The 13,008-nt window shown below is 38.4% G+C and overlaps 1 protein-coding gene and 1 pseudogene across 1 annotated transcript; both read left to right on the top strand.

Annotated features, from left to right (window-relative positions):
* The first annotated feature begins 2,317 nt into the window (after positions 1–2,317).
* Positions 2,318–6,229, top strand: LOC134757945 (testis-specific chromodomain protein Y 2-like; annotated as a pseudogene).
* A 1,831-nt stretch (positions 6,230–8,060) lies between these two features.
* LOC129530297 (testis-specific chromodomain protein Y 1-like) lies at positions 8,061–10,182 on the top strand. Its single transcript, NM_001435451.1, has one exon. It carries the CDS (start codon positions 8,385–8,387, stop codon positions 10,008–10,010), a length of 1,626 nt encoding a protein of 541 aa, NP_001422380.1. The 5' UTR covers positions 8,061–8,384; the 3' UTR covers positions 10,011–10,182.
* The last annotated feature ends 2,826 nt before the right edge of the window (positions 10,183–13,008 follow it).

Here is a 13,008-nt window from a genome sequence, read left to right as displayed (position 1 = left end):
TCATATCACCTCCTAGGCACAGATGAAGCTTTCAGAATTGAAATCCACATTGTCAAAATGAGGACTTGATTCCTGCTTCTCAAAAAAGCAAGGAAACCCTTATGTGTGAAATTATTGTGTTTTTTTTTTTGCAGTCTTTCTAGAGGATATATGAAAATTTGATAAAATAAACACTTATTTCTCCTTTGCCTAACTCAGAAGTCACTCTCGGTCGGAAATGCCAGGAATTGGTCATGAACGTTTAAGTTGCTGAGTACAAAAAATACAGTTATCTTTTACACTAGGCAAAAGATAAACAGGAGCAAAAGTTGGAGAGATTTGTATTTGCAAAATTCTGAATATTCAAAAGCAGTTTAATATACTGAAGCACTTAGAAAATCATGTATATGCTTATGACAGGAACATTCTTAAAAAAATGTAAAACAATATACTTTAGCCCTCAAGTTTATCTATAGCTTCAGAGTCAGAAGAAAGTGAATGTCAGGAAAGAATTATAAACAACCCCCCTGAGAGTTAAAGGAGAGTGTTAATACATACCCTGTATTTAAAAGTGATAGTTTTCATATTGCTCTTATTCAAATTGCTAATGGAATGTAAGCTGAGCTTTTAATAACTAACACATTGCATTTCAGAAATAGCAAAAAGCATTCGGAGTTAGCACGTTATGACATTTCAAATACAGAGGTAACACTCAGTGTTAGCACATTATGGCATTTCAAATATAGTTTTCTGAAAACCAAAAACACAAAAACAAACAGAAAGTTTTGAACAATGTAAACTAAATGCAGGAATTAAATGTGTCCCAAATTTTATAGACAAAGAACTTAAAACAACAGTTTTAAGTAATGCTAAAGAGAAATGATGGACAAATGATGAAAGAATAACCTGAGAGCATCAGTGAGACAAATTATAAAAGAACCCATAAAAATGGGAAAACTACTGAAGATATTAAAGGGATTTAACTGCAGATTTGAGCAAGTAAATATTCACTCAATCTGAAGGAATAAAAACTGAAATAACCCAGTCTGAGAAGTACAATTTAAAGAAAGTGAAAAAAAAAAAAAAAAAAAAACTAAAGAGTAAATAGAACACCATGCGTTATACTGGTACGTGCATTATGAGCATCATATAAATGAAGAAAAACAGAAGCCAAAAACTTTTAAGGCGAAAATGACTGAACATTTACTGAACTTAAAAATCACAATCTGAAAGATGAAAGAGGACAAAAATCTTCAACCACAATATAGTCAGTGATAGCCATATCAGAAAACATTATAGGCAATCAAGAGCCAATACAAAGAAAATTATAAAAGCAGAAAGGGAATAGCAACTTGCTATGTACAAGAAGGTCTCGATTAAAATAAACACATGATTGTTCAGCTGAATCCATGGAGTCAGAAGGTGGTGGGATAACCAAGTTTTAAGAAAAATGCTATGAAACCTGAAATATATAACTGGTAAAATGAAACTAAGAAAACATATATAGATAAAGAAAAGCTAAAGGAAATTGTGACTTAAGCTTCTCTATAACAAAATGCTATTGCTCTTTCAACCCTGGAAAACTTAACTGCTAACGAACCATCTGTGTGCACAGATAAAATCAGAGAAAGTAATATAAATTGAGAAGGATGGAAAACTACAAGAGCAGCATATTTTTATACTGCTGACCTTAAACATTAAATTATTCACACAAGTTAGTATTCTTCATAGTAGGCTATTTTACTTTTTCAATAATAATTGAAATCCCAAGTACACCTAATAGTAATATGAAAAATACAACAGCAGTTTTTAAAAATTATCCAGATTTTTTAAATGAGCAAAAAAGAAATTGAGGATCAAGCAAGAGAAAGAGCATATAGAAAACATGTAAGTCAATGTCAGAGTACGTAATATTTTACTTGTAAGAACTGTAAATGTGAGCTCTTGCTTAAAAAGGCACACACTGTTGCAAGTGTACCCTTAAACGAAGGAGTCACTTTTGTGACTTCTATGCAAGGCATACTTTAGGTGCAAAGACAAACAGGTCAAAGTAAAATAATACTAGATTCTGGGAAAGTTCTGCAATGCACAAGGGATCACTGTATATCCGTCTCTTCAACTATACAATGGGTGCAGTGGCAGGATTAGTATGATGCAATTACTATAGAATTCCGAGTCTACCTGAAGGTTTACAGCTTCCAAAAAAAGATTTGTAAAGTAAATAAAAATTAAATTTTATCAATTTTGTAGCACAGATCAACAGCAGCTACTTATTCTTTAATCACCACCACTGTGGGATGCTGCCTTGCAAATATTTCTGGAGCAGCTTACAAGAGCCATGGCAAACAGAAAGGACCCTGTCCTCCAAATCTCAGGAGGACTCATTTGCCGATTGCTGCTTCTGCTTATGGAGGTCCCGACAGAGGTGAATAGTCATTATTATATTCCCCAAATATTATGCAGGCTCTTTGTCCCTCTGTGCAACCAACTTTCAGTAGATTTAAAAAGTGAAAATATTTTTTCCTGATTGTTCTTCTTTTGCTCTTAAGACATTTGTAGACTAAAACATTCAAAATTAATCATATATATATATATATATATACACACACAAACACACACACATATATATATATATATATATAATGAATTGTGGTTTTAATGATATGTGCCCCAAAACAATGTGCCTCAAAAGAGACCCAAGACGAAGCTCAGTACAGCTGATTTACAGGAGAGAAAGAGCCTTTTTAATGAGTAAACAAAACTCTACCAACCCATAGAAGTAGAAAATCTTATTTTCAATGTTACAGCACTTTAAAATTTAAATGCTCTTTTTCAGCACCAGCAAAATCACAAACCACAGAGTGAAACAGAGAAGTATGGCTCATTTTAATAACAACTACAAAATAATTACGAGAAAATAAGCTTTTTTTGACAGCCCAAATGGCAGCCTTACTAAAATATAATATTTAAAATTAAGCTACATAATAAGCTAATAGAATGAACAAAAGAAGCACAAACAATTACGGACAAAAATTATTAATCAAAAGAGTAAAATTATTTTAAAACCTAAAAAAGTCTAGAGATAAACCACAGAGTGAAGCAGAGAAGTATGGCTCATTTTAAGACGTAAAAAAAAACTATGGTCTGAAACTTTTTTTAGACAGCCCAAATGGTGATCTTACAGAAACACAACATTTAAAATTAAGTTTCACAGTAAGCTAATAGAAGAAACAAAAGAACCACAAAAATTATGAACAAAAATTAATAAAAAAGTAAAATTATTTTGAAACCTAAAAAAGCCTAGGGATAAAAAGAAAAAAATATTCACTACAGATATTTAAAAGCAGACTTGAGCTGGGGGAAGAACAAACTATCAGCAAACCAAAGAAAGGGTGTTGACATAATTAAGTTAGGAAATGATAGAAAAAGTATAAAGCAATGGGAATAAAGCCTAAAATGCCATGGAACGCTATCAAGAAGCCATATTACGCATACTGGAAGTTCAAAGGATGAGAAAAAGAATCGGGAAGACTATTTAGAAACAATAATGTTAAAGAATGTCAAAGGCAACAAACTCCAAGTAAGAGAAACTCAAATAAACAAACTCAAATTATATGATAATTAAACTCTTCAAAAGAAAGACAGAGAAAATCCTGAAAGCAACAAAAGAAGTGGTTAGTTATGTTACTGGCTGGTAACCCTCAAAAATAATTAGCAGATATCTTATCTGAAAACTCAGAGGACAGAAAGCAATAGATTAACATATTCCAAATGATGTGAGAAAAAACTTTTGAACAGAAATCTTATGTTCAAAATATTGTCCCTTATAAGTGAGGGAGAAATTATGACGTTTCCAGATAAAAGCTGGGACATTTTACCAGTAGACTATCTTTTTAAAAAATGCCTTATGGGATACTTCACGGTAAAATGAACAGATAATAAAGAGCAGTATGAATGAATATGTATTAAGGTAAAGATAAATATATAAGCTATTATAAAACATAAAGAATAACAGTGTACACCTCCACAATGTGTTTCCCATGCAATTTAAAACACAAATATATTTAACAAAAATACTATCACTAACTTGCGTTTTTGACATACAATGCATAAAGGTATCAGTTTGAGAACTCAATAAGGAAATCATGGGGGTGGAGTTATACAGGGTTAAGGGATTCGTGTGTTATTGAAAGTCAGCTAGTATAACTTTAAAAGTGGAATACCTTTAGAATATTCAATGTAATCACAGTATCAATGACAATTAAAAAAGAAAAAGAGTAACAGACAGGTAGAAAGCTTTCTGTACTACACCAGAGAGTAAGAGATGTGGATTTAGCTACTCTCACTTGAGGCTACTAAGCCAGTTATCATGCACCATGAGACAAAGCCCAAGCTTTCCCACCAGGGTGTAAGTGTGGAGAGCCTAAAGCCCATAGCATAGCAGGTATTTCAAACAATTTTCACTACATCAGTGGTGATGAAATAGAATAGGCTCATCCATACGCAGAACCTGGTAAAGAACTGGAGGCAGAAAGAAGTGGCTATGTGGAGACGCAAACGGAACAAATTTGGCACAGCAACTGCTCCAATCCTGTGTCTTTCTTCCTGGCTTTCCAGGAGTTTGAGGTTGAAACTATTGTTGACAAAAGATGAGACAAAAATGGAAAGACAGAGGCCAGGCACAGTGGCTCATGCCTGTAATCCCAGCACTTTGCAAGGCTGAGGCGGGCAGATTACGAGTTCAGGAGATGGAGACCATTCTGGCTAATACAGTGAAAACCTCTTTCTACTAAAAATCATAAAGTTAGCCAGGCGTGGTGGCAGGCCCCTGTAATCTCAGCTACCCGGGAGGCTGAGGCAGGAGAATCGCATGAACCCAGGATGTGGAGGTTGCAGTGAGCCGAGATTGTGCAGTTGTGCCACTGTACTCCTGCCTGGGTGATAGCTCAAGACTTTGTCTAAAAAAAAAAAAAACAAAAAACAAAAAAACAAAACAAACAAACAAACAAAAAAATTTTGGTGTTGGAAAGGTTAAGAAGAAACAGTATGACACTTGGGAACCAGAGCAGTACTGGTCAAAAATGTATACATGACTTTAACAGATGACAGACTGAAAAACAGAAAAAGTAAAAAAGTGGCATGGACCAGAACAACGAGAACTTTTTCAAACAATACCAGAAGATGAACTTCTATGTCTATCAAGCCCAACTTTTCTAAGAATACTCCTAAAACGCTAGTGTCTGGCCAACACCACAAATTCAAAAGCAGCCAGTTGCGTTCTGCCAGCCAGAATGTTAGCAGTAATCCAGGGTCACCTCTGTCCGACCCAAAGAATATGGAGCTACTGTGTTCAACTATCAAGAAAGACACTTGCCCCTTACAACCCTTTTAACAACAAGAACACAGTGAGTAGCATTCAGGAACTCTAGAATCTGGACCCTATTGCAGCAGATCAGCAGGATACAGTGGTCTTCAAGGAGGAGGAAGGGAAGATCATCAGGGCTTTATCAGATCCCAGGGCAGGACAGTGTGGAATAGAGAGCAAGACCCAGATTCACCCACTATTTTCTCAGAGGTCTGGCTCAGTTATGGCTTCCATGGCTGCAGACTCAGCTACCAAAAAAGGTATAGTGGTATTAATGGGCCAATCGGCAGCCAATGGAAAAACAGATGTGCATACATTAGTTGCAAGAGTGAAAGTTGGGCAAAGAAATGTTACTGACAGTGTCAGAGACCAGCTTTTTATCCAGAAGATGTACCTCATCATAGGCCTAGCAGAAAGTGCCAGCACATACCGTGATATTGCAGTGACGAAAGAGGACAGATTCACCCAGATGTTGCTATAAACCAGATGGACATAAAAAATGTACTGAATATAGAAATAATTAAAGAAATGGTTAGTGCTCTGAATAGGGCTGCTGTGGGTGGCAGCAAGCTTGTGCTGTTCAGTGCAGCTGGAAGTGTCTTTTGCTGTGGTCTCGATTTGGGGTACTTTCTGAAGTATTTAAGGAAGGACAGAAACAGAACAAGCCTTGAGATGGTGAACACCATCAAGAACTTTGTGAATACTTTCAATCAATTTTAAAAGCCTATTTTTGTATCAGTCAGTGGCCCATCCTTTGGAATAGGTGCATCCACACTGCCTCTTTGTGATTTCTTCTGAGCTAGTGAAAAGCCTTGGTTTCAAACCCCTTATATGACATCTGGACAGAGTCCAGATGGCTGTTGTGTTACTTTAGTTCCTACTTGAACTTTGCATCATCCAGCCTCCTTAATTATTGTGGCCATGAGACATTACTTCATCCCTTGATTGATCCAAGGCCAAGGTCTCAGGCCAAGCTGTCACTTCAGCTCCTTCTTGGTCCAGGGCCAAGTTCCAAGGCTGAGCCTTGTAGCTTCTACAAATCATCACTTCAGCTCCAGACGAACCCAAGGCCAAGTTTCAGGGCCAAGCCGAATAACGTCTACTCCAAGAACACTAAGCACATTTCTTTACTTCTCTGCCCTTAGAAACCATAATGCACAGCCTCATAGTAGGTAAACCACTCACATGCCACCCCCACTGTGAAGAGTTTTTTACTTTCACTTATAAAAGTTTCGATTCAGCCTTTTTGCACCCATCCTCCTTAATTTTCTTGGCCATGAGACAAGGAACTCTGTGTGACACCTCACAATTAGAGATTTCTAGATTGTAGTGCACTAATGAGACTGCAATGATTGAAGTCTGGGAATTGAGCTCTGGGATGCATCAGCCTTGCGAGACCAACTGACACACTCTCCCCACACTGTGATACACACCCTTGGGGTCAGTCAACCATATAGTGGTCACCAATGGGGTCTGAAAAGGGGCAAGGCAGATTTATACAGCCTAGAAACCTGAGGGACACCATCAAGCAGCCGTACATATGCATTTTGGAAGTTCCAAGGAAGAGACAAAAAATCATGGATACTATTTAACAACACAGTCATAAAGAATGCAACAATTTAAGACAGTAAGTAAGCACCCAAGGAGCTCAACAGACTCCAAGTAACAAAAACTCAAAGAAACAAACACAAACTTACCTGATAATTAAACTGTCTAAAATAAATACAAAGAGAATCTTGAGGATTTTCAAGGGAAGCAAGGGAAGTAGCTAGTCATGTAAAAGGGACCCTAAAAATAACCAGTGGATCGCTTATCTGAATAACCACTGAAAAGCAGTAGACTTCTTATCGGAAAACTAAAACGATAGAAAGCAGTAGCCTAATATATTCCAAGTGATGTCAGAAAAAACTGTCAAGCCTAAACATTATGATCCACCAAACTGTCCATCAAAGGTGAGGGACAAATTATGACATTCCCGTATAAAAACTGGCACCTTTTACAAGTAGACTACCCTTTAAGAAATGTCTTATGGAGTACTTCAGGGTAGAATGGACAGACACTCAAAAGCAGTATGAACAAACAAAGATTAAGGTAAAGATAAATACATGAACAAATATGTAAGATAAAAAATTTGGCCGGGCGCAGTGGCTCACACCTGTAATCCCAGCATTTTGGGAGGCTGAGGTGCGTGGATCACGAGGTCACGAGATCGAGACAATCCTGGCTAGCACGGTGAAACCCCATCTCTACTAGAAATACAAAAAATTCGCCGGGCCAGGTGGCAGGTGCCTGTAGTCTCAGCTACTCGGGAGGCTGAGACAGGAGAATGGCGCGAATTCGGGAGGCGGAGCTTGTAGTGAGCCAAGATTGCACCACTGCACTCCAGCCTGGTTGACAGGGCGAGACTCCATCTCAAAACAAAACAAAACAAAACGAAAAGAACAATCAACAATGTGCACCTCCACAGTTTGTTCTCCACATAACTTAAAGCACAAATATATTTAATAAAAAAATACCACTAATTTGTGTTTTTGTCATAAAATGAATAAAGGTATAATTTTGAGAACTCAGTAAGTGAAATAATGGAGGTACATTATACAGGAGTAAAGGTTTTTTATGTTACTGAAGGTAAGCTAGTGTAACTTTAAAAATGTTATAACATTAGAATGTTCCATATAATCGTCATAGCAACCACAATTAAACAAAGAAACACAAAAGAGTAACAGGCAGGAAGAAAGCTTTCTGTACTACACCAGAGGGTTGGGGCTGTGGATTTAGCTACTCTCACCTGAGGCTACTGGGCAAGCTGTCATGCACCGCCGCCCAAGCTGTCCCACCAGGCAGTAAGTGTGGAGAGGTTCAGGCACATGGCATAGCTGCTATTTCGCACAATTTTCACTACACCAGTGGTGACAAAATAGAAGAGGTTCATCCATACACAGAACCTGGTGAAGAGCTGGAGGCAGAAAGAAGTGTCTATGTGGAGACGCAACTGAAACAAAGGTGGCACAGCAACTGTTCCAATCCCGTGTCTTTCCTCATGGCTTCCCAGGAGTTTGAGGTTGAAACTATTGTTGACAAAAGACAGGATAAAAATGGGAATACACAGTATTTGGTTCGGTGGAAAGGTTATGACAAACAGGATGACACTTGGGAACCAGAGCAGCACCTCATGAACTGTGAAAAATGCGTACATGATTTTAATAGACGACAGACTGAAAAACAGAAAAAACTGACATGGACTACAACCAGTAGAATTTTTTCAAACAATGCCAGAAGAAGAACTTCCAGATCTACAAAAGCAAACTATTCTAAGAACTCCCCTAAAACGCTAGTGACTGATAAACACCACAGGTCCAAAAACCGCAAGTTATTTGCTGCCAGCAAGAACGTTAGGAGAAAGTCAGCTTCAACTCTCTCCGACACAAAGAATATGGAGATAATAAATTCAACTATCGAGACCCTTGCACCTGACAGCCCCTTTAACCACAAGAAAACTGTGAGTGGCTTTCAGAAACTTGAGAAACTGGACCCTATTGCAGCAGATCAGCAGGACACGGTGGTCTTCAAGGTGACAGAAGGGAAACTCCTCCGGGACCCTTTGTCACGTCCTGGTGCAGAACAGACTGGAATACAGAACAAGACTCAGATACACCCACTAATGTCGCAGATGTCTGGCTCAGTTACTGCTTCCATGGCCACAGGTTCAGCTACCCGAAAAGGTATAGTGGTATTAATAGACCCATTAGCAGCCAATGGGACAACAGACATGCATACCTCAGTTCCAAGAGTGAAAGGTGGGCAAAGAAATATTACTGATGACAGCAGAGACCAGCCTTTTGTCAAGAAGATGCACTTCACCATAAGGCTAACAGAAAGTGCCAGCACATACAGAGACATTATAGTGAAGAAAGAGGATGGATTCACCCAGATAGTGCTGTCAACTAGATCGACAGAAAAAAATGCACTGAATACAGAAGTAATTAAAGAAATGGTTAATGCTCTGAATAGTGCTGCTGCAGATGACAGCAAGCTCGTGCTGTTCAGTGCAGCTGGAAGTGTCTTTTGCTGTGGTCTTGATTTTGAGTACTTTGTGAAACACTTAAGGAATGACAGAAACAGAGCAAGCCTTGAAATGGTGGACACCATCAAGAACTTTGTGAATACTTTTATTCAATTTAAAAAGCCTATTGTTGTATCAGTCAATGGCCCTGCCATTGGACTAGGTGCATCCATCCTGCCTCTTTGTGATCTCGTGTGGGCTAATGAAAAGGCTTGGTTCCAAACCCCTTATACGACCTTTGGACAGAGTCCAGATGGCTGTTCTTCTATTACATTCCCCAAAATGATGGGTAAAGCATCTGCCAATGAAATGTTAATTGCTGGGCGAAAGCTGACAGCACGGGAGGCATGCGCCAAAGGCCTGGTCTCTCAGGTATTTTTGACTGGAACTTTCACCCAAGAGGTTATGATTCAAATTAAGGAGCTTGCCTCATACAATCCAATTGTACTGGAAGAATGTAAGGCCCTTGTTCGCTGTAATATTAAGTTGGAGTTGGAACAGGCCAATGAGAGAGAGTGTGAGGTGCTGAGGAAGATCTGGAGCTCAGCCCAAGGGATAGAATCCATGTTAAAGTACGTTGAAAATAAAATTGATGAGTTTTGATTGTCAGTCTGTCTGCTCAGGACACAAGAACTAAGGGGCAACAAATGCACCATGATATTTAAATTATCACATCATTTTTAAGCACTGTAGCTTTACAAGGAGTAATAAAACAGCTTCTTTGCCCAAATGTGATTATTTTATGCACACCTAAGCCCAAATATAAAAACAGACTGTTGGGTACTAGACTCTTCTTGCAAGCTCTAATATGTATCTATGGCTACTACTATATATAAGACCAGAGTTGTGTTTTATTAGATGTTTATGACAGAGAATCCTGTAAGAATGTTGATTTTTTCTTATTTTTATATCCTAGAATACCTCTATTGGGATATAAAGCAGCCTTAGCTTCCCTCCCAGAAAGACACAGAACTATCAGAGATGGTGCCCTTGACTTTACAGTGGCACAAACGCTTCAGAGACACACAATTATAAAAGACTTATCTTTTAGAATAAATACTTATGGCACAAAATCCACTGATGATCATTCTCCTAAACTGAACACGTGACTAGAATTGGTGGTGAGATATCACTTGATTTTCTTTTCCTTTATAAATGTCTAGTTCTTACCCAGTTAACAAAAGAAAACTTTATTGCTCTAAAGTAAAACTTGTTACACCACATTAGTGAATTATGGAATGATTTTGGTGGAAATATCCAGGTTCTAATGTGTGGAATGTGCAGATTTAGGTTACCTTAGTGTATGTTCTAGTTAATAAGTTAAAATTCTGGACACATTATTAAAGGCTGAAACTTCTTTCAAAACAAACACCCCTACACTTTGTATGACCTTTACAATTATCAGTGTCTCTTTTTAGGAACACACCATTTTCTAGAACACTGTACGTGCTCAGTTATGCAAAAGCTCTATGAACCCTGTCTTGTTGGTTTTTATCGAGGCTCCATTACATAGGCATAATTGAATAATCCACTGGCCACTGGTGATGAATGTCATCTTTGTCACAAGATCTCTAGGGTGTCACTTCACCAGCCAAGAATCTCTGTGGATGATGGCACCTTTGTGCAAGTTTCCCTTGAGCCTGCTTTTCTAATTTTACGAACCCATCTTACAGGCTGCACTCAGCTCAAACTATGGGTTTAGGTTTTGTTTTGCTATGGATGCACCAGGCACAGAATGGAGGCAGATGCATGAGTGAGTGTTGGTTGAGTCCAGCCACTGCACACAGCTTTGCCTGTTATCTGTGATGAGGTAAGCAGGTCAGGTGCTGGTACAGGTGACAGCTCCCTGCAAATCTTTAGGTGAATCAGGCATACCACAAGCTTTCTCTGCTGCAGGCACTGAAGAATGCAGTGGCATCCACAAAACAAGAAATGCCAGAAAATGCAAAGACCCAAAGATGTCATCCTAGCCCTGGCATGGGAAAGGTTTAGAGCTGGGGTATCTAAAGGTCAAATGTCCTGCTTTCTTTTTACTTTTTGCTTTTTTTTCTTATCTGTGGGATCACTATGACTTAAATTAGGGTTTTCAAAGGGCTCTGTCTCTCTTTCTACTGGAAATTAGCATCTTGTCTTTTCTTCACTCTTTCTCTCTTTGACTGCTTTTTATTTACTATGGCATGCTATAGAAGAAATGCATTTTGGCCCAGCATCTTTCTGTTGACTGTAGGGCTATTTGTCAGAAGCAGTAAGATTTTGGCTTAGCAATAACGTAACATCTTCCCATTTAAGATCAAAAAAAGGGCTAGATATTAGAAAGGCTCTATATATTTATTGATGTATCAGAAAACTTCCCCAGGTCTTACTTTATTTGTTTAAGGTACTGCAATGAAAAAGAAACTTGCACTTTACTGGCACCTCATTCATTGGGCATTTCCTGTAGGGGTAGTAAGGAACATGGAGGGTTGGATGTAAAAACTGGAAAAGCTGATGATGATGTGACGAAAAGATTCTCTGCATCAAGAAGATGAGAAAGCCTGTGGTAACAAATGCGGTTTTGAGTGTTTCCAGGGAGAATGTTTCTCTGACGTTTGGGAGTTGTTTCTTGTGGGCTTTTCTGATATGACTGCTAAGAAAGCAGGAACAATTTTACAGTATTTACAAAGATGTGGGTTGTTTCACAGGGCAAAAATCCTTGCACATAGGAAATTTCAAACAATGTGCTTTTGACTCTCAGAAACTATCTAGGTCTCCAATAGTATTGACAAAGAAAAGCTACACAGTTGTGGTGGATTATTGGTAAAATTTCTGCAAGCAGAGAAACAGCCTGAAATATCAGGCTGCAGACACAAATTTAAGAATCCTGCACAATCCTGTGGCCCAAGCAAATAATTTTTTTTAAAAAGCCCAACTTTGTGTGTGTGTGTGTGCTTAAGATATGCCCACAGCTACTCAGATAAAAACAAACAAACAAGACCCCGCATTAAAATGTTGTGTCTTTTGTGTAACCAGAGTGCTTCCAGGAAATAGTCTCTCTCTTTTTTAGAACATGTACATATTGGACTCCAATGTGTTACAAAGGGTACCTTATATTACTAAACATGCTTCAGACTCCGAGCCAAATTTCCGTAAATTATCATTTAAGACTCTGGTCCCAGGCCAAGGTCCTGGGCCATGCTTTCCCTTTAGCTCTTGTGTGGCTCAGGGCCAAGTTCCTGAGCCAAGCTGAGTCATTACATCAGCCATTAATAGTTCCAGGCACAAGGACCCAGAAAAGATGAGAAGTGCTTTCTTCAAAACTAGTTAGTACCTTTTCTTCCTTCTGAGTCCATAAAAATATCGGACTCTTTCTCAAAGTGGGCAACTGACTCTACTCCACCAGAAGTTAACATATTAAACATTTATTGTCATCTCGCCTTTTGCATTCCTAATTTTTAATTTTCTTGAGATTAAAAAGATCTGTGTGTCACCTAAAAATGAGAGACTGATACATTGTGGTTCACTGGGGGACAGCAAGGTTTGTTTTTGGTTCATGGACTTGGAAAGGCCTTAATTAAAAAGGTCAATAGGGGCTGGGCATGCTTCATGACTGTTATTGAAGCAC

Source organism: Gorilla gorilla, chromosome Y, assembly GCF_029281585.2.
Source record: "Gorilla gorilla gorilla isolate KB3781 chromosome Y, NHGRI_mGorGor1-v2.1_pri, whole genome shotgun sequence".
Classification (NCBI taxonomy): domain Eukaryota; kingdom Metazoa; phylum Chordata; class Mammalia; order Primates; family Hominidae; genus Gorilla; species Gorilla gorilla.
The sequence above is the reverse complement of the archived record's forward strand: the minus strand, read 5'-3'. Positions and strand labels throughout refer to the sequence as shown.